General features: G+C 40.2%; 1 protein-coding gene across 6 annotated transcripts in view; it reads right to left on the bottom strand.

Moving 5' to 3' along the window:
- drp2 (dystrophin related protein 2) overlaps positions 1 to 20,356 on the bottom strand; it is a 155,465-nt gene that overhangs the window by 42,533 nt on the left and 92,576 nt on the right. For all 6 annotated transcript variants that reach the window (XM_020590522.1, XM_020590558.1, XM_020590547.1 and 3 more), the window contains 3 exons: positions 8,035 to 8,191; positions 892 to 1,012; positions 244 to 355 (listed from right to left, as the gene is read on the bottom strand). In XM_020590522.1, the coding sequence (XP_020446178.1) occupies positions 244 to 355; positions 892 to 1,012; positions 8,035 to 8,191 (390 nt within the window). The remainder of the gene's footprint in view (positions 1 to 243; positions 356 to 891; positions 1,013 to 8,034; positions 8,192 to 20,356) is intronic.

Here is a 20,356-nt window from a genome sequence, read left to right as displayed (position 1 = left end):
GGAAAGAAATGGATTGTATCTTATAAGCTTATGTGTTTTTTAATGTAAAATCCTAATCTTTAAAATGACTATACCTGTCAGATACTGTCAGCGTAGGGACTGAAAGGAATGACATCTTATCCCTGAAATCTAGTGGACTAAAACAATACAAGCCGTCCAATAGAAATACATTTACCTTGCATCACTGCAGAAACCGCACATGATCTGAGCAGGATATACCTGATTAAAAAAAAAATATCTGACCTGTGTCGGTCCACGCAGCGTGCCGTCAGTTTTTCCCACAGGTCACTGGCCACGTTCGCCTGTTTCCACACCGAGCGGCTCACATTCAAGATACGCCGCCGTGGAGACACCTCTGCAGAGGGTGGAAGAAGTTAGAGAGGGTCAAGCAGGAGTATGAGGGTAAAGGTGCAACGGAGAAAGCAAAAAATAGACCAGACAGGGAAATAACAATGTGGAAAGGAGAGCAGGGGTTCAGACAAAGAAGAGCAATGATTGGAAAAGGACAATATACCAACTCCATGAGAGCAAAGATAATGGATGGGGGGAAAACAAGAGACCCAATGAGAACACAGTAAGGTGAGAGTGCTACAGTATTCCCCAGGTGAGCATCCACTGGTGAGGACCAAACATTAAAAAGGACGTGTCGGTGGAGAAATAGCCAAGCTTGCTGGTCTGAGCAGATAGTATTGAATAGCCTGCGAACTAGAGCTAATTGGTCCCGACCCTGAATCTTTCTCAAAACTCAGCATGACCACTGCTAATAACTACTAATGCAAGATTTAACCTCAGTGAGTCCAAACACACCAACTCTGGGCTTCAGCTGTGGGGGTCTGCGAGTATAATATTTGGCTGGCACAGCAGCTGGCACAGACTACGAAAGGAACAGACCTTTTCCTTCAGTGAGGGTCTCCTCTGGCTCCTGGAAGGGGTGCTGAGCCAGAAAGGCCTGGGCAGACTCCAAGACTGAGTAGATGAATGGCCCACGAGATTTGACATCCTCCACGAATGCCTGCCGACACAAACAGAGATGGAACAGTAGAAGAGAATGAAAGACCTAAGTGGTTTCCCAATAGCCATGGAGGATAAGTCCTGTAGTCTAAGCTGAACCTGTGCCTGCTTCTCCAAGAAGATGACTTTGCTGTACAAAGAAAAAGCAACTGAAAATAAATAAACAATTTTCACTATTAAATAGTATTGATCTAACAAATTAAATTCATCAAGGAAAATGGCTGGTTCCAGCTTCTCAAACATATTCAAATTGGATATTGTTGGGTGTTGGACTTAGATAAAAACACAATGTGAAGATATCAGCGAGAAAAGTGGGAAACTGTGATGGCCAGGTTTTGCTATTTTTACATTTTCTAAACTAAATAATTGATCTATTACTCAGAAAAATTATCAACAAATCAATCAATAAGTACAATAACAGTTAGGTGTACACAAACAGTCCTTGTCAACTTGTAACAGTCAAAAAATGTGACAGAAAAGTTTCATCCACGTGTCTGTCTAATTCTACAAATTTAAATAAGCTACTGTAGCAGAAAAACACCAAAGACAAATCAGGAGAAAGTTGATAAGACCAAAGGTGGGTGTGGTCACATGACCAACAAAGAAAGAAAGACACTTCATACTGTACATGTGTAAGGATATTAATATAAACCATTTCATACCTACAGTATATACTGCACCATAACATGATTAAACTCGATAAAACTTGTCCTTATCTGACTGAAGAGTCTATTGATGGAGAGTGACGTATTCTTACAAATCGTACAACTCTCTGAGACAAATTTGTATTTCTATGCTGCAGAAATAAACTTCCCAGTGATTCACAACACATCCAGGCTGCTAACAAGAACAAGGGTTTATGTCCAACTCCTATTATTTACATCCCGCAGTGGGTTTTCATTGGTCTACTTCAGTGACCACCTGAGCGAAAACACCAGGTACATAAAATATAGTGACACGATTTTTTTCCGTGATAAGGATGGCCTAAACCTACTGGAACAGACAGGATTGTTGGCTGCTGAGATGTTTGGTCCTCAAACTCTGAACAAAAAAGGCTGCGTTTTTTGGCTTCACTTGGATAAATATCTAAAATGGAAGCCTTGTGAGCCTGATGGCATATATGACATAAAATTGGCTTGTTTGAATATATACTGTAGGTTACAACACATGGGCAGTCACTCTACACAAACACACACACACAGGCAGCGATCTATTGGCAGAACCATATGAGAGATTACAAGGCAGCCTGCTTGTGCTTAGAGCCCAGGGCACTATAGGGGATCAAATCTACTGGGAACACTGGTTAGCTGGCCTGCTCGCAAAGAAGAGCCAATTAGCTGGAGAGCCCAGTTTGACTGGTCCACATTCAGCAGCGCTCCCTATGGAAATTACAGATAAGGAGCTCTCTCTCTCTCTCTCTCTCTCTCACACACACACACACACACACACACCTTTATGCCAGATACCCAGAGTCTCCCTAGGTCATGAGGAAAAGCCAGCATGTCAGCCTTCTTTCTTCTTCTACACTAATCTTTGTTCTGTATAGAGCCTACTGCAGGTGTGTGAATTAGGGATAGTCCTTCCCTTCAAAATAATTTACTTAACCAGTGTACTCAATCCTCTTATAGTATGAGTAAATTATAATTTCAGATGAAAAACTATATTACTAGTTGGAATTAGCAACACTGTGTGGTTGTAGCAATGACAGAGTGTCAATGCCTATTAAAAAACCCCAGGAGCACAGCTCGGCAGGCATGATAACACCCAGTGAGCAGAGCTAAACATAATGCTCCCACCAGCAAACACCGGTCGGCGGAGAGCAAACACGCAAATGTGTGTAACGGTGGGGGAGCCACGACAGGAGATAAGATTCCTGGTGCAACAGTCATGAAGAAAACATGTCCTCTGCCACACTCTTTTCTCTAATCTCAAACAAATTCCCTCCTCACATTTTCCTTTGGCTCCTTCTCATCTCTCTGTCTATTCTTGCCATCCTCTACGTAGCTGCTTCACTGCCCAGAGAGGAGCAGAGCCATGGATTCTCTGAGCCAGCTGACATGTTAAAACTATAATTCCTGTTAAATTTCACACTCAGACACTTCATCTTTGGTTGAAGAAACATTAAGAGCGAAGCCTTCAGATCAGATTAAGATACTTTATGCATGCAGTAAAAAGGAGTGATAGGCAGCAAATGACTTCATTGACTTCGTCTAAACATGATGGCGTTCCTTTTACTCCTCCCTCCGGATGGTCCCTCTCAATGCGCATCTGACAACAAGGATATGTTTTCATTTAATTTTCCCTTTTGCTTGAGGCACAGAAGATTCTGCAGCTGCTAGACACACAAAATCCCACCAACTTTACCCAATACCCACATGAGCTTCAGAAACATGTCTTCCCACACAAACCTCCCCAATTACATATACAGCAAACATGCTCCCAAACCAATACACATGACGACATACACACACCAACAAGAAGGGTAGCACAGAGGCAGCTTATCTCGCACATAAAAATGACATCAGACTGAATCCACATAAGATCAGTAATTCACTTTTCTTAAAACGCTTTAATTCTCTATAGAAAAGTGGGATGCAATTTTCCTTTCTGCTTTGTTGGAAAAGTTTTAGAGCAACCAGATGCAGCGGCATCTCAGATCATAAAGGCATACTGTGCTGAAAACGGGACATTTGACTTGGAGAGGAGGCATGGTGTTGCTCAGCAGTGAAAGCTACTGCAAACAGAAAAGGAAACATGAGGCTTAGATACCGTGTGACACACAAACAGGTGCTTTAAAAACAAGGTTCAGGTGTTTACTGTAGTCTGGCGCACTAATTTAGCCTGAAAGAGTACAAGTTTTTAGCCAAAACTTGTACTCTCTCTCTCTCTCTCACAGTCTTAACTCTCACAAATCTGAACACACAGACGAGAGACATATACTTTTACAATCAGTATGACTTACACTTCTGAGGATATCATTATCTCCAATGTCGGTTGCAAATCCGCTTAGCCATCATCAATAAAGGCACTCAGGAATAACCACATTGATAAGTTTCATCCCGTATAAAAGTAATTCACTGATAATCATCTATGCATCCGTAGGAATACTGCAAACAGAAGCTGCTAATTGCTAATTCAGCATACTTTTAATGAAGCAATTTGCTATTGGCTAAATAAGTGATTACATTGTATTATTTTACTTGCCGTTTATATATCCCCAGATTATGAAAACTGCAGTTTCAAAACTTACAGTATTGTTATGCCCAAAATCAAAGAATAGTGGTGGTGAGTGGTCAGAGTCTTGTGCATCACTAAGTAACACCTTCAGTATTTGGGGGAATTGTTGTGAAAAGAGGAAACTGCAATTGTGGGGAGAGGAAGAGGGAGAAAAGCATCTGCAGGAAAGTGTGAAGTGTAAGTGTTTTATTTTTTGTTGTGTTAATTGATGGGCTGTTTTCACACAGCACCAGCTGAGGTGAGAGTTGCGGTGGGGTGAAGTAGAAACCACAGACCTCTCAATGTCGATAAAAGTCACCTTTCATAGACACTGCCCAAACTGACACCACAGAAAATTAGAAAGAGGGTGGAGAGGGAAACTCTGCTGTAGTTACAGAACCAATTACAAGCATGTATGAATATAGGCTGTAGTACTCTAGAAGCTGTGTGTGTGTGTGCGTGTGTGTGTGTGTGTGTGTGTGTGTGTGTGTACATCTACACTAGTCCCTCTTTGTGAGATACATCATCCACTAAATCCACTAAAGGGATTTACTGGGAAATGAAAGAACAAGCCGAGCAGGTACCAGTTCACCAAATATTTCCTGTCACATATGGGCAAGAATCTGAAGAGCATGAAGTGTAACAGTTTTACCCTTCTCACACACACATGCACACACCTTCAAATACATTTTAATGCTATAATTTCAATCTTTACTGTTTTCTTGATTTAGACGTCATTGGTGCTCAATATTGTTTAATCCAAAATTAATAATTCAAGCCTTTTTCTCCTGCTATGATTTACTGTAGCTACTATATCAGATTCTGCTTGTTGTCTAAGCTATTTTTGAACAGGCTGACAATTAGTATGAGTCTAACAGCAAGACGAGTGCGCACGGGCACACACACACACACACACACACACACACACACACACACACACGTGCCTGCTAGGCAATTCCTGCCTGTCCCAGCTTTATGAGAGTCTGCACCAACTCAGCACAGGGCTATATAACATGTCAATTAAAAGGATTTCTTCCTTAAAGAGATCCTGGGATTTTTGCTCTTGTCCCTCCAGTGGGTATTTTTAATCACACAGGAAAGTCATTTATTTTCTTTTGATCTAATCAATAAAACAAACATTACTGACATGACAATGAAACACTCTCCAATTATTCCGTCATCGTGCAAAGATACAACATAAAAGAGCTTGCAAAGTGACTGTATATATGGATTTAATGCTACCAGAGGCTTTCTGGTCAGCAACAACACAATGAGGTACTGTATGGTCCACCTACATAACAAGGGCAATCAAACTAAAATCAATCAAGGACAGCCTGTACTGTACAGGACAACGCAGACTTCAGAACATGCCTGGGATACAAAATGAAGAAGAACATGTCTGTGGGTAAGAATACAGGGCTCAAATAAGCCTATTGTATACTGCAAATGTTATTTTGGTCTGTGATCCTGAAAGGGGAAAATTAATAGACCCAGAATTGCTGTTCAGCTCCTGTCATTCCAGCTCCTGACATGTCCTGTGGAGTCAACTGACAACCAGCAATTTAAGTCAAATTACGATCCCAGGTTTTAAAAGGAGAACTGATGCCCTGCCCTCAATAGGTGGATGAAAACATTTATTGAAAAGACAGACAAGTGCTGATTTGTGCCATTATCATAAGGTGTCAGTCTGTGAGTTTGTGAACTTGTGCACCCTTATATCCACACAAGCTCTTGAAGGGATTTAAAGGGCAGTTCAATTCACTGAACCATGGAGAAATGATCTGAGAGGAGGGGGAGAAGGTGGCTCACTCCTCTGTCAGCAAGTCTAACTGGTGTCCCCTGGAGCATTTAACTTTAATATTGAAGGAAACAAAACGATTTAAATGGCTAGCCAGTCCTGTCAGCTGGGTAATCAGAGCATCTCCGTTTCCCTGTTTAATATTTGGCATGCAGTGATGGTTGTTAAACTTTGTTTGTGGCTTTTATTTAAAAACATACAGGTCAATCTTCATATAGCTCGGTGTAATCAATGTGTTTATTTGTGTGAAACGGTGAATTCTGTACTGCACACACTGTGCGTCTGTACACTATGTGTAGCCCTTCCTGCAACTACAGTAATACCCCAGGCCACAACTGTGAATAAGAATGTAGTCAAGAAGACTGGTTAAACTGTTATGAAAGAATGAGTCACTGATGAAGTGCAAAACACAAAACCTGCTTTCATTTGAATGTCTCAAATTAAAACTGTCTACCCCCGTATTGTTCAATACGCTGCAATGATCAGTCAATAACAAATTAGTGAATCATCTGAACCATAATCGATTAACTATAGGTCATGTTTCAGGCAAAGGCATGAAACATTTTAAAGTTTCAGCTTCACAAATATGTGAATTATATAGTCATACCAGCATTATATTATAGTAAGTTGAATACCCATGATTTTTGGGCTGGATTTTCTTGTTCTATAGTCCAGGTGATCACTCGATTCATAAAGAAAATAATTGGTTATCAATAATTGCTGGCTACAGCCTTAGTTCATCTACTTCAAATGTTAACAACCTTGTCAGGATTTGTTTATCATTTTAGAACTAAACACAGGCAGAGAGATGATGAAAGAGAACAATGGGGCTTTATTAATAGCAAAGATAACAAGACTAAAGTGAAGGACACTGTGGTCGGTGCAGAGTCAGAGTAAGCAAAAGGCACAGACGCACTAATGCAGAAAGAGGTGGGAAGGAAAATAAGCAACTTTAGTAGGCAGGCTAGGAATAATTCACAGCAATAGAAAACCAATAGATAGATGCAAGGAAACACTCAAGTCCATTCTTGAAACTAAGCAAGAAGCTGCTGACCAGAGAGCGGGGCGAAGGAAGTGAGTGAACGCAGGTAGGAATCGGCACAGGGAGAAACATGAAGAATGTGCAGGCTGGATTGCTCAAAAGTGGCTGATGAATTTATGTATACAACCCCTGGTCCAACATGAGTCAGAGAAATACTTTGTTTTACATGAAGGGAAAAATAAGGGTTTTGTTATATTTAACAAAAACCCTCAAAAATATCGGCTTGATATACAATTAGAAATGCTTTATTTAATTTCACTGCATTTAAAATTCCCTTTCTTTAAGGATTCGATAAAGCCCTTATTGTATAGTATTAAAAAAAAGGGTTTTAGATTGGTTGTTGGAACTAGTCTTTGGCACTCCCAGCTCACACTGCAGTACAAAAAGCCACACCTCCATCAATATCAGTGATATCAACTCAAGCCAAACAATACACTCAGCTTTGATCAATATCTGAGGCATCTATAAAAGCTGCCAGCAAAGACACTGTTATCTCAAGTGCTGTGTTCTGTTCTATACTATTGTTGCTGCTCTGCAAAGGCACTGCTCCATACAGCAAGTTTCTTTACCATACTAACTGTCTCCAGCAACAACATATTCACCCACTTAACACTGGCCTTCCAGCCCCAAGTCTATCAGGACTCAATGACAAAGCCATCCCACGCATTGCACAGATCATAGCACATAACCCTGGGCACACTCTCAATATATTTTTCACACAGCTCCCATATAGATGCAGAGATAGGACTTTAAAGAGAGAAAAGGGCACTGGAGAAAGAGACTTGTCCCTTCTGCCACACACACAATACATCTGTGTAAAGGACTTTTTTGTCTATGCCTTTACAGAATCAGCTCTATTTATCTGAGAACACGTGGTTTTGTATGGATGTTTAAAGGTGTCTCTATCTTAAGAAAAACTGTGGAATTCCATATTTGCACCAAAAAAAAGCAACATTACCCACTTTACCTGGTGAAACTCCCTCTGGTGCTGGACAGCCTCCACATCGCCCCCTATGGGCAGCTGCTCTGACAGCTCTTCGTCCTTGGCTGTCAGCCATTCTATGATCTCCTGCAGAGAGAGCTGCAGCTTCCCGCTGTTGTCGGAGAAGGCCTCTAGCCGCACCCTGCCAAAACACACACACTGTGTTACTTCAGCAAGCAGCAACACTCTCCAACAAACCAACCAAATACTGCAGATAACATTTGGTCACTGTCTGCCAGCATCCAGAATGTCAAGGTAGTATTGGCTACGTTAATATCCAAAAAGTAAAACCTCAGCAAAAGTTGTGATTTACCCATCAGTCATCAGATTTTTAAAAACAACACTGAGTGCATTCACATGAGCATGAGTACCCTGGTTATGATTAGGTTTTTGAAGTGTGTTTCCAGTTTGGGAAACCCGAATACTCTAGGTGAAGAACTCTAAAAAGAAACCAGGATACTGTTTCTGAACGCTCCAGATTATCTGCGCAGGTGCAGCAGCAGCATCCAAGTTGCTTAAGATAAACACAAACAATGGCTACGGCAAAAGCATCTCACTTTTGGAGAAGTGAAGAGAATTTGTCTTTTACTAATGAAAAAGTTAAATGTACTCCATAATTTACATAGAAATAGTAACCTCTTCAAATCTGTAGTAGACATGTTATGGGATAGTTTCCCACCTTGTAGCTTACACTGGAACATGTTAGATCACGGTAGAAAATCCTGAAGTACAACTATTACGTGACCAAATCAAAGCAAAAGAACTGGGTCTTCTGCAGGAGCTTTCAAATTCTTCAGAATATTGGATGACATCCACTTGTTGACATTGGCTTTCCCTGACTAGTTGATACTGAGCCTCCAACAGGCGATACATCAACTCCAGGTAGCATTAAGTTGTTTAATGGTTATTGTTACCAGTAACCGGACTACTAGTTTTTATGATGTATATGAGGCTATGCATAACCAGATTTCTGTGTGTTCCATGTAAACACCATATGTCACATATGATGAAACTGGGATACACTTAATAACCAGCATACTCATGTTCATGTAAACACATTCACTGTGGCAGGTCAATTACCTGTTAACAGCAGAAAGCAGAACAAAACAAAATAAAAGCCCCTTAATACATTTTATGGCTTTTCCTGTAGTACTTTGTACAGGACCTTCATTTTGTTTTTAGTCTGTGCTTTTCTTAACCTGGGCGGCAGCATGGTTCAAATTAAAGTGTCAGGATACACATTTGCAAGGGCCTTATGGACTCTGCTACCAGAAGCTCAGTGCTTAGCGATTCCCAAAGGCCACATTTTGAGCAACTCAGGAATGAAACATACTTGAAATTTGTCACACCTCGCTAAACGTCACTCTGGACAGTACTGCATTTTAGCATTATTACACATTGATTGATGAACAAGCAATTGAGGGTAACAATAATAAAAAAAGTTAGTATTAATTACCCATTAAATGTGTTAATGGAATCATTATGAGTGTTTGCTTAACCCACTCCCCTGAACAGTGATTGCCCAATCACTGCTTCGCAGTAGGCATGACAGGCCTTTCGAGCTTTGGGTTTCTCCACATATTACATCAGTGTGCCATATGCAGAATCTGAAGAGATTTTAGCATTTCCATACCCAAATACAGAGAAAAATGTAGATAAGAATTTATTTAAAATGTGTTTACCTGCTCTGATATAAGCTTAAGACTGTGAAATGTCTAGCTTAGTACCTACAACAGTAACCAACAGTAACACTGACAAATCATTTGCTACCCAAGTACCAGCAAAGGCAGAGAAGCAGTAAAGCAAATAAACATGGATATAAACAATGCCAGATTTTATATTCTTCAATCAGCTTTGAAAATGATTACGAAGAAGAAAATGCAAATTGCAACTTGTTTCTCAAGGACACACACACAATGTCTTTTGGTAAATAACACAAAATGTAAACATACAGTAACCTTTCTACAGACGAATTCCCTAAGGCACCTTTAAGTTTGCCAAACACATCAGTAAATCCACTTCCTAAAATACTTTTCTCTTGTACGACACTTGTAAGATTAAAAACAAAATAAAGCATTAAGAAAGCATTCATCTAACCTCTGCCTTTTCCAAGTATGTAAAATAAAAACAGTCTGATTTACATTTCCCTTATTACATGTACAAGGACTAAATATACACTGCTTATACATCTAGAACACTCTTTATGCTGTATCTACATTTTTCTACATACCGTAAATCACCCTGCTGGTGAGGATTATGACTTTTTGCTTTAGCCTCTGCCTTTTTGCACCATAACATGTATAAAGGCCGAGTGCATGAAGACCTTTTTGCAAGGTTTTAATTTTAAAATCTGAGACAGCATTTCCAGGCAACTCATGGAGCTAATGTTAGCTTAATTAGCTAGGTAGAGCTGATAAAATCCATCAGCACCGGCTGTAATTTGAGCTGGCAAAATCAATTGCGACACATTAGAAACTGCTTTTGTCTGCTTCTTGGAATCAGTGAATCATTGTTTGAAAAATAACAGAGTTTCATTGTTATCACTGTGAATTGCATATGATCTGTGCAAGGATGGAGAGCTTGAAAGCAACATCAGGCCTCAGCGTCTTGTAATCTGTGTTGGGTGCTTAGAGCAAGTATAAATAATCATAATAAGAAGTATAAATAACTTTATGCTAATTGGGTGACATCCAGGCTAAATTACGCTCCACGAATTTCTAAACCCAGTCCTTCATAATATGGACATAACAGTACAGTATTTCTAACTGCAATAGTATGAAGTCACTGTGCTGTTAGTCACCGAAAATCAAGCAGATATTGAATATTTCGTTCCATATAAAAGACAAGATGAGTCACATAGCCTCACAGGTTGCTGCTGCAAGTTTGCTGACGTAAACCAGGACCAAATAACAAAGAGAATGTATCTGCTTGCCACCTGCCAGCAGCATGAGTGATGTCTGAAGCAGCCACTGCTCTTATATCAGTGGCACAGCTGTCATTAGAAGGTTGGAGGAAGGCAGTGTGAAAGCAGCTCAGTGTTTCCATTAGACACCGGAGGCCAGAACTCAAATATCATTATTCCTGTACATCACAGTTTGCCAGCACTGTCACACCAGACATGATGAGTGGAAGCGAGAGCAAGAGTCAAAAAGAGAAACAGGAAGTGTCACTGCTCACAACTGTAAATGAGGGGAACATTGAAAAAATGTAATTGGACTGACATTTACTGCAGCACAAGTCAGAGCAACACTAAGATTTCTAAATGAATGTACTGTAGTCTCATAAGCTATCACATGATGACTGAACTCTGCAAAACATAGGTTTACATACAGAAAATGACGGACCTTCTCCATTAGCATGCACCATCACTCCTGTTGTATTAGTGACCAAGAAAGAACTGTAAGGCAAGTTCCTGCAAAGTGAATTTGTTACAGATGGGTTCTGACACATGAGGGATTAGATATTACTTCAGGGATGTTGGTTGTAGGAAGGCATGTGGTAAAAGCTCTGAGACTTTTAGGGAAGAAAGACAGAAAGGTGAAATCAAGCTTGTAAGCGCACATTCCAGAATTGATAGGCCTCTTTGTTCAACCCCCGTGTCAGGAAGCCTGTGTGAAACAGACCGTGCTGTCCCCTAGCCTTGTGTTGCCCCTTCAGCTCTGCTCACTGTGGTAATTGAATCAGAAAGGGACTGTTGTCTGTGGCTCCTTCAGAACAGGCTCACAGTCTATAACAGGTCTGAAAATACACACATATATACACAACAGTACATGCACACACATAAGGCGTGAATGCAGCAAGGGTTCTGACTCAAATCGGAGCAAAACTAGGCCTCGGATACGTCTAAGCAAGGTCTTCCATCAAAGGATGACCCTGGCACTTTTGCACAGATGCTGTAAAATGTTTTGCACCACACAGCAGAGACTGACACATTCATACAGAAACACACAGTTCACTGTACACTAAGCCATTACTGCTATTTCCATTACACACACACAGAAGGGGAGACAAGTAGAGCGCTGCGTGTGCTGTAATGGAATCATTGTCACACGGCAGGTGCTGCCAAGAGCAACTCCTGCCCTGATAAGCTGCAGGGAGGCCAGGTAAAGGTCTGCCAGTACAGGAAGCCGACTGAAGCTATTTTATCTCCAGTAGAAACATCATGATATTAATTTAAGTGCTGTTTATAGGCCAAATTCTGCTGCATGAAATTAGGGGATGCCAGGGATTTTCGGTGCGTGTCCAGAAAGGTGTAGAAGAAGGGACCAAAAGTTGAAACAGCTTCAGTGCGTGTACTCTTCTGCCTTTGCAAACTGTGATTTGAGTTAAATATTTACCCTGCATTAACTCATTTTTTGTCAACTTTTGGTCAGAGCAACAAGCCATTAACATGGCAGTTTAACAGTTGACAGTTTATCAGCTTATGAAGTTGATGCTACAAATGTGTACGTAAACAGCCTCTTTACAAATCATGCAAACATTTAGCATCATTATCAGGCATGTTATTGACTACCTGATGAATCAAATATGAATTCGCCTTTACTGTAGCTCTGCTAACCTGTCTCCACCATTTCCTGAGGCTAGCTACTAGGCACAGCTGGTCGCTAACTTTTTTATTTGGTGTCTGGGGCTGGGTGGAAACCTTACAGTGTCTGTTTAAAATAAGTCTTTGGGGCTGCCTGATATGGCTGAGAACAACAATGATGAGGTTGGTGAGAGTGAACCAAAACAGAACACCATACAAATAGCTGAAATGTGGTATAATGCTGAGGAGAATGGCAGAATTAGGGAACCACCAAACAACCCCTTTTCACATTACACGTAGTAATTTGACCTATTGTTAATATGAAAATATTGATAGACAGTATAGTATACAGTATAGAAGGATATTCTATACTGTATTTTTGCTGTCAGATGAAAAGACCAAAACAGTCTCTCAGTAATTTCTTGCTTCCCCAGCTTGTCTGTTGCACCCAGCCCCAAACCATTAGCTCTTTCTGAAGACATAAATCTTGGGTCATGGACCAACATTCCGCTTCCATAAAATCCATACTTTAATCTTAGGCAAAAATGACTCAAACAGGCATTAATACTGTATTTCTTGAGAAATATTTTCACCTCCAGATTTGCTCTGCGAGTGAATATTTACAACACTAGGATAGCGTGTGTGGAACTGACTCAAAATAAACTATGTGGAGGTGCAGAAACATGTCACCCAGTGCAACACTACTGTGGCTTGTTGATGTCAGGTTTTGGATACATAGGTAATACTTAGCATGTACAGTACATACTGTATAGGATCAATTCACTGTTGGTTTTGGTGATAAGAAAATAGCAAAGAATATAGACATTTTCATTTCCTCTCAGCAAAGGTAAAATATGCAGGCCAACATCAGAGAGACCAACCTTTTCTATAAATGTTAATACACAGCAGAGGTAAAAATCTACATCTGTGTGTCCTTGAGAGCCACCCTGAGCTGCTATCAGCCCATCACTGTGTTGGAAGCTGGGGATAAGAATTTTAAACTCCACTTTTGCTTGTAAATATAAAATGATGTTGGTGCCCTCACAGTTGAAAATCACTGTAGCATGCTAATCACTGTTGTAGCTTCACTTTTCTTGACAGTGAACATGCAAAGTAAATATCATGGTCAAACAAAAATCCAACTTCCAAATCAGTCGGTGATTGCAGGGAGAATCTTCGTGCTCGGTTCGCCAGTTAATTAATTTAAAGGAGATATGAGCAGTGTTTCTGCTGTTTTAGGAGAGGAACTAGCAGCTGTGTTGCCTCGGGGCCCAGAGGAGCTTCGAGTACAGTTCCCTGCCCTTCTCTGTCTCTTTGTCTCTAATTTGCAGAGATGTTGAGAGAGTGTGAGGTTGTGTGATGGGCCACACTGACATAGCAGCAGCACTGCATTTAGTTGAAAGGATAGATAGTCAAAGGTGTGCATATACTTTTCAAAATCTCCAGAGATGTCACCCTGTGAAAGCCTCAAGTCAAGGTACACTAAGATGTGACATATTTACTGTGTCATGATGTTACTCAGTCTGTTAAGATTAGGTTCAGGTTTGGGTGGACTGACTACCTTGTTCAGGAAGAAGTCAGGATGGAGACAGTTTGACAGTATGTTGAAAGAGAAAGAGGCCCAACCAGACTTGTCTGCGATGTGTTGCTTTCTGTTGCGTTATGTACAGTAGCGGTTGCTCTGCATTGCAATGATTTGTATTGTATTGTGTCACCACAGCAGAGACATGCAAGAAACTTTAAAACACAGCTGAACATATTTACTACAGTATGAAGATAAATTTAATGCCGCTTAGAGGTGTAACACGTAAATCTGCTACTGTATTTGCATCTTTCAATGTCAGAAAAATGACTGCACTTGTACTTGTGTATGGAATAGATTAGAAGTGGGTATGGTTTAGAGTTAGAAGTTAGCCTGCTTTATTTTCTGCATTAAAGTACTTTTATAGTAATCATACTGTACATACTGTATATCCACTACACTACTTTAACTGTATCCTTGAACTAATTAAAATAAAACAATTTATACTTGAACCCCATCTTCAATTAAAGCTGTGTAACTGTTAATGGTACAGGTGGAAATGAACAGTAAAAACAGAACAGGTGGCTAGTGGAAAAATACAATTAAAATTCCACTGGGCCAGTTCTAAATATCTGTTTAAATAACCAGTGATTAAGTAAAGCTATTGACAAAAATCTGAAAAGCCCCCATGGTCCATTAGCCTGCACTTTTGAGACCACCCCTAACTTGAACATTCAGGTTCCTGCCTTCTGCCAAGGTTCTGGAACACGAGTTAAAGAAAAAACAACCATTTTTTTCAATCTTTTCAAAAAGAATTATCTGTTAGAATTATCCACTGCACTTGATCAGTTTTTGTTTACACATGGAAAAAACCTGTTATCTTGTAATGTTAGACAACTAAGCAATTTGGTTAAGGTTATGAAAATGCTGAGATCATAAAACAAACTAAAATAAAACACCACCAAAGAGAGGGCATCCTTATGACGAGCTTGGACCAACTCATCGGACAACTAAATTCAAAGTAGCCATGAATCACACAGAGAAAAGTTCCAGAGCCTGTGTGAAAAGATCATTTTTTCCACCGCAGACCCCATAAAACCCAATGTAACAAACAACTGGGATCATTCTGATTTGAATTTATGTTTCAGACCTTTGGTCCTGGTTTGCTGTGTTTTGCTACAGTAATTTCAATTCATATCAGTCGATTTCTGTTGCTGCTTCACATTTAAAGTTTTCCACCAACGGCCCACTGGAGAGCTTTTATTGTGAAGCAGCTGCAGAAAGTGTGGACTTAGCTCATTTTTATACTTTGTTCATGTGTCTGCATCTGAAACAGAGTATGACTCTCCACCCACCCTCCAATCCCAGTGAGCAATGTGTCAAAGTTTACCACCACTGCTAAGGGAAAAAAAAAAACTGCTTTGACAAATTAATTAACATTGGAAATCAATGTTCAGCCAAGTGAAGCCTAATGATCACCAACCACAGCAAGAGCGTGCGCACCTGTACGGATTGTAGAGAAGTAAACAAATAAATGCCCTTCTTTCACCCTGGACAAAACACTGTGTAGTAGTAGGTCAGCCCTGGGTGGTGTTCTCTGCTCCCAGACTGCCCAGATCAGGTGCACTCAGGTACAGTTTTTTAGGCACGAAAGCATGTTTTGATGCAGAGGTTAACAACTAACTGTGTACATCTACTGCACAGCTGGTACAGACTGCTAATAGTCTTTTTGCTGGCAGATCAGTTGTAAATACAAGAAGAGGAATAACAAAAGTAGATGCAGCTTTCTGGCTGCATCATCTTGATCAATAACCTGCCTCATTAATCCCCAAGATCACATTTTCTATGGCACGCATGGAGATGCACATGCTGTGAACACAATTGCTCATGTAAAGCCCACCAGTGTGATGAACAGTCAGCATCAGACTCCAGAAACTGGACACCACTTGCAGAAGCTGCAATACCTTACATGGACTGAACATTTTGCATGCATAAAATGAATATATCCTACATGCATGTGCTACTGGTCCCAAATGGCAGCAGTATGTAACTGAAAATATCAATTTGAATATCAATAAATCACATGGCGTAATAGCTGTAAACTATAGACAGTATTCCCATGTCTGCCAGCCATTCCTGAGATTCTCTCTTTTTGATTTTCTGCACTGTGGTAGCTTAATTCATATTTTCCCTAAAACATCTCTTGCAAAAACCAAGATTTATGAGAAACACATTTGAGGAGTGACAAGCACAGACTAGCCACTGGGGCTGTTTCCCATAACTGTTTGAAGAGTTATAAGACAACTGATGCCAAAGAGGAATAATCTCCTGTAACACATCCTTTACAAATGTACACGGCAACTTTGTGAGTCCAAATGGTGATGGTATGATTTTTATCATTAGATACATTAAATTATATATATGTAAACATCAGTACCCCCAAAACATGGGGTTTAGAATCAACAAACTGCACACAGGCTGCCTGTTTTTATGGGTGGAGCCAGGGATGGCACGGATCAACCACAGAATCTGATTTGCCACCACTGGTGCCGCCCCTGCCAGAGTCAAAATGTGATGCTTGCCAGTATTAATAAATGAAAAACAATGACAAATTGTCGGCTTAAATACAATTAACATTTTCCTGGTGCTTTAAATATTTACTTATTTACTCCAAGCCAGGAGTAAATAAGGAGCGCAGCCGAAGTTAGCTAAAGAAAGCACTTTGTGCATCTCATTTTTACACAAAATAAACACTTTGATTCTTAATAATGCATTAGTTTATTATTTCATAGAACTAGGGGTTTAATTTATCTTTTACGTGCATTTCAAAAGGTATTAATAAATGAAAAACAATGACAAATTGTCGGCTTAAATACAATTAACATTTTCCTGGTGCTTTAAATATTTACTTATTTACTCCAAGCCAGGAGTAAATAAGGAGCGCAGCCGAAGTTAGCTAAAGAAAGCACTTTGTGCATCTCATTTTTACACAAAATAAACACTTTGATTCTTAATAATGCATTAGTTTATTATTTCATAGAACTAGGGGTTTAATTTATCTTTTACGTGCATTTCAAAAGTGCCACCCCTCTCCGAGTCTGTGCCCCAGCCTGGCCACCCTCCTCAAAATTTTCTAGATCCGCCTCTACTTGTTTTTACCAATCTGTCTCATCTGAACTCCTTCACTGCAAAGGAACTACCTAACACTCATGAATCCAGCTTTCTGTTGATTGCGAGCTTGTGTACTGGTGCTTAAAAGTCACTCAACTTTCAAATTTCACAATCATTGGGACAAATAAAACAAAATTTCTGGCTCTACATCACCATTGATTATGTGGTCATTTAAAAAAATTCTTGTGTTGCTTTAAGAACAGAATCTCCTTAAGAAGCTTGTCCTCCTCTGCAGTGATTCACTACTATAATTAACCCACATTCAGCGTTTTCTTGTGCGAGTCATATGCTTGTCTACATCATGCATACAATAGTCGCAGATGTAGCACCTCAAATACTTCTGTAATGTACATAGAGATGGATGTAATATGTACAGTGAAGGAGCACATGCTGTTAGTGTATGAGAGTATCGGAAGTGGTTCATGCATTCTAGAAATTGCATTCATTCATTGCAATAAACAATCCACACTGGTGAATCTTGGTCATTTAAATTCTGGCAATTGCCTGGTTTTGCAAAACCAGACACACAGATGTACAGAAACAGGGATGATCAAGCACCAGCATGTACAAAGGAAGAAGTATTTTTCCATTTGTTCACTAACACACACACACACAAAGGGCTCATAATGCAACATAAATGTAGAGTGCCGTTAGGCCAGCAGATAGTAGAGGACGTATAAGAGGTGCTGTGGGAAGCGGAGTCAAATAAGACAAACAAGAGACCAATACTGAAATGGTCACAACACAGTCCCACTCCTCTCTTCAAACCATATTGCTCGATGTTTATTGTACCTATGTGTGAATGTGGAGATAATACAGTTAAGCAGTGACAGTATTGTATTTGTGTATCTTGTGTATGAGTCCAGATGTTTTCCTTTTGAATTACTGTTCCTTTTTAGTGAGTGTGATTGTGCATGTTTATCACTATTCATGTGCATGGGAGTGTGTAGAATTATTGCACCAATTCAGTGTTTCCCTCATCTTGTTAAACAGATCCTGGCATAAAAATACTCTGCAGATTGATGCGTGCAGAGAACAGGAATTCTCAGTTTTCAGTTGTGTCCAGTGGGTGGACAGTATGTGTGTTTCATGACAACACCATGGAAACTTTTTACTGTTTCAAGCTCACAGTTCTAGACTTAAGATTTACATAACATAAAATCTTTAATTGCTGGTTAAGATTTAGCAACTTTACAAATTAAGCTTCATTGTTCGGCAGTGACCATGACCTTACAGACAGCTACCACAGACAAAGAGAAGAAGTGTTGAGGGAAGCAGCTAAAGGACGCCCTTTGCTGAAACAGTTTGATCATCATCATATGTGATTGTCCACAAGTTTTGCACACTTAACAATAGCTCTTAAAAAAAAAATCATAATACTGTATTTTTGCCTGACAGTAGAAGATACCTGCTCAAACCATCACTAGTTTGTTGCTTCTCTTCAGTATGTTCAACTCTTTGAGATTACTATAAAGTATAGAAAGTTATATAAACATATCAGCACAAACATACAGTATTTGAGGCTGCGGTATAATAAATGACCATTTTCACTTTGAGTTCAATATTTAGCTACAGTCCTACAAAGCAGCATAGCCTAAAACTGTTGCATGGAGGTATGCCAGGAAAAGCATTCATTGCAAAAGTGGTGCTGTGGTCTACAACAGTTTTTGGAACAGTCTGTTGTCAGATTATCTATCCCCTACTGAGTCCGTTTAACACATATATTAGTCTGTTTAATTGTCTACATTGCAATAATCCTGCTGTTCAGTATCTTCTTGATCTTCAGAGCAGAATATTTCAGCAACAGTGTATTGGAATTTGCAACATATTGCCTGCTGATTCACAAGCAGAAGAAGAACTGTTAATGGACAAACAGAAGTACTGGGCAATGTACTGTACCTCTTATGACCAGTGACTGCAAACGTCTTATAGTAGCAGCAGTACAAACAATTAAAGACCAGTGTTATGAAAGGTATCTCAGTGTAGAAATGTAAATGTAAAAAAATCCTGTCATATGTCTGTGTGGCAGGTGTACTGACATGTTTACAGACAGGTTTGAGCTAATCCAAATGTCAAGACACTCACTCAGTACACCCCACTGTGCGAGACAGGGAGTGAAGGAGCCCAGCGAGGCAACAGCCCACAGCTGGGGAACGATCTACTCTATGCAGCCACAGCTGGGTGAGAGCCTGGTGGCAGAGATTTTGAGCCAGTCTCAAAGCTGTTATCATTTATATATCAGGACTTGTATTATGCCACTTTATTACATTTTGACATTTCTTCAGGTGGCAAACTACTTAGATTGCCAATATGCAGTCAGCCTATTAGAGTAATGCCAATCTAGAAATTTGTTCCAATGTTTCTGGAGATGCAAGTGCTTGTTATCTGACCATCTCTATTAGAGAAGGTATTACTGTGTTCTGAAAGAGCACAGTAGTTTGTCGGTGAGGATGCCGGTGTTCCAGCTGCACATTATATCTGCGTTTGCACTGTTGAAACCTAACGAGCGGTACACCCTGTGCTTTCCTTAACCATCAACCAGCATAACCTCATGGGTTGACATGGACCATCCTGCTTTGCCTCACTGTGTTTTTCTCTGTCAGTTTCTGTTTAGAGGGGAGAGGGGCTGCACTCCTCTCACACACGCACACATACACACTCACAGCTGAGTAGAGGACATGAGGGATCACTCCACAGTGCAACTATCAGCCAGTAACACAGACTGTATGACCACTTTATCAAAGCTGTTGAACAAAAGTAAAACACAAACTTGCAGAAATGTGATGTCTTCACCGCTTTGCCCATGATCCACTCACTGAAGTCCCCGTTTTATGCCCAACCCAATGACTACACATCTGTCATGTCTATAGTTTTGATTGGAAACAGTCAATTTTGCCTACACAGTGGAAGGAGGCCACCTTAACTTTACTCCCACACAAGTCGATAATCTTGTTGATAGTACTGCAGCCTTCCTGCGTAATACACTTGATACAGTTGCCCCTCTGAAAAAGAAGGCAGTGAAACAGAGGAGGCTAGCCCCGTGGTACAGCTCGCAGCTCTGCTCCCTAAAGCAGGAATCACGAAAAATG

This window comes from Monopterus albus, unplaced genomic scaffold, assembly GCF_001952655.1.
Source record: "Monopterus albus unplaced genomic scaffold, M_albus_1.0 scaffold2.1, whole genome shotgun sequence".
NCBI lineage: Eukaryota > Metazoa > Chordata > Actinopteri > Synbranchiformes > Synbranchidae > Monopterus > Monopterus albus.
Note: the sequence above shows the minus strand (reverse complement) of the source record. Positions and strands in the feature narration are given on the sequence as shown.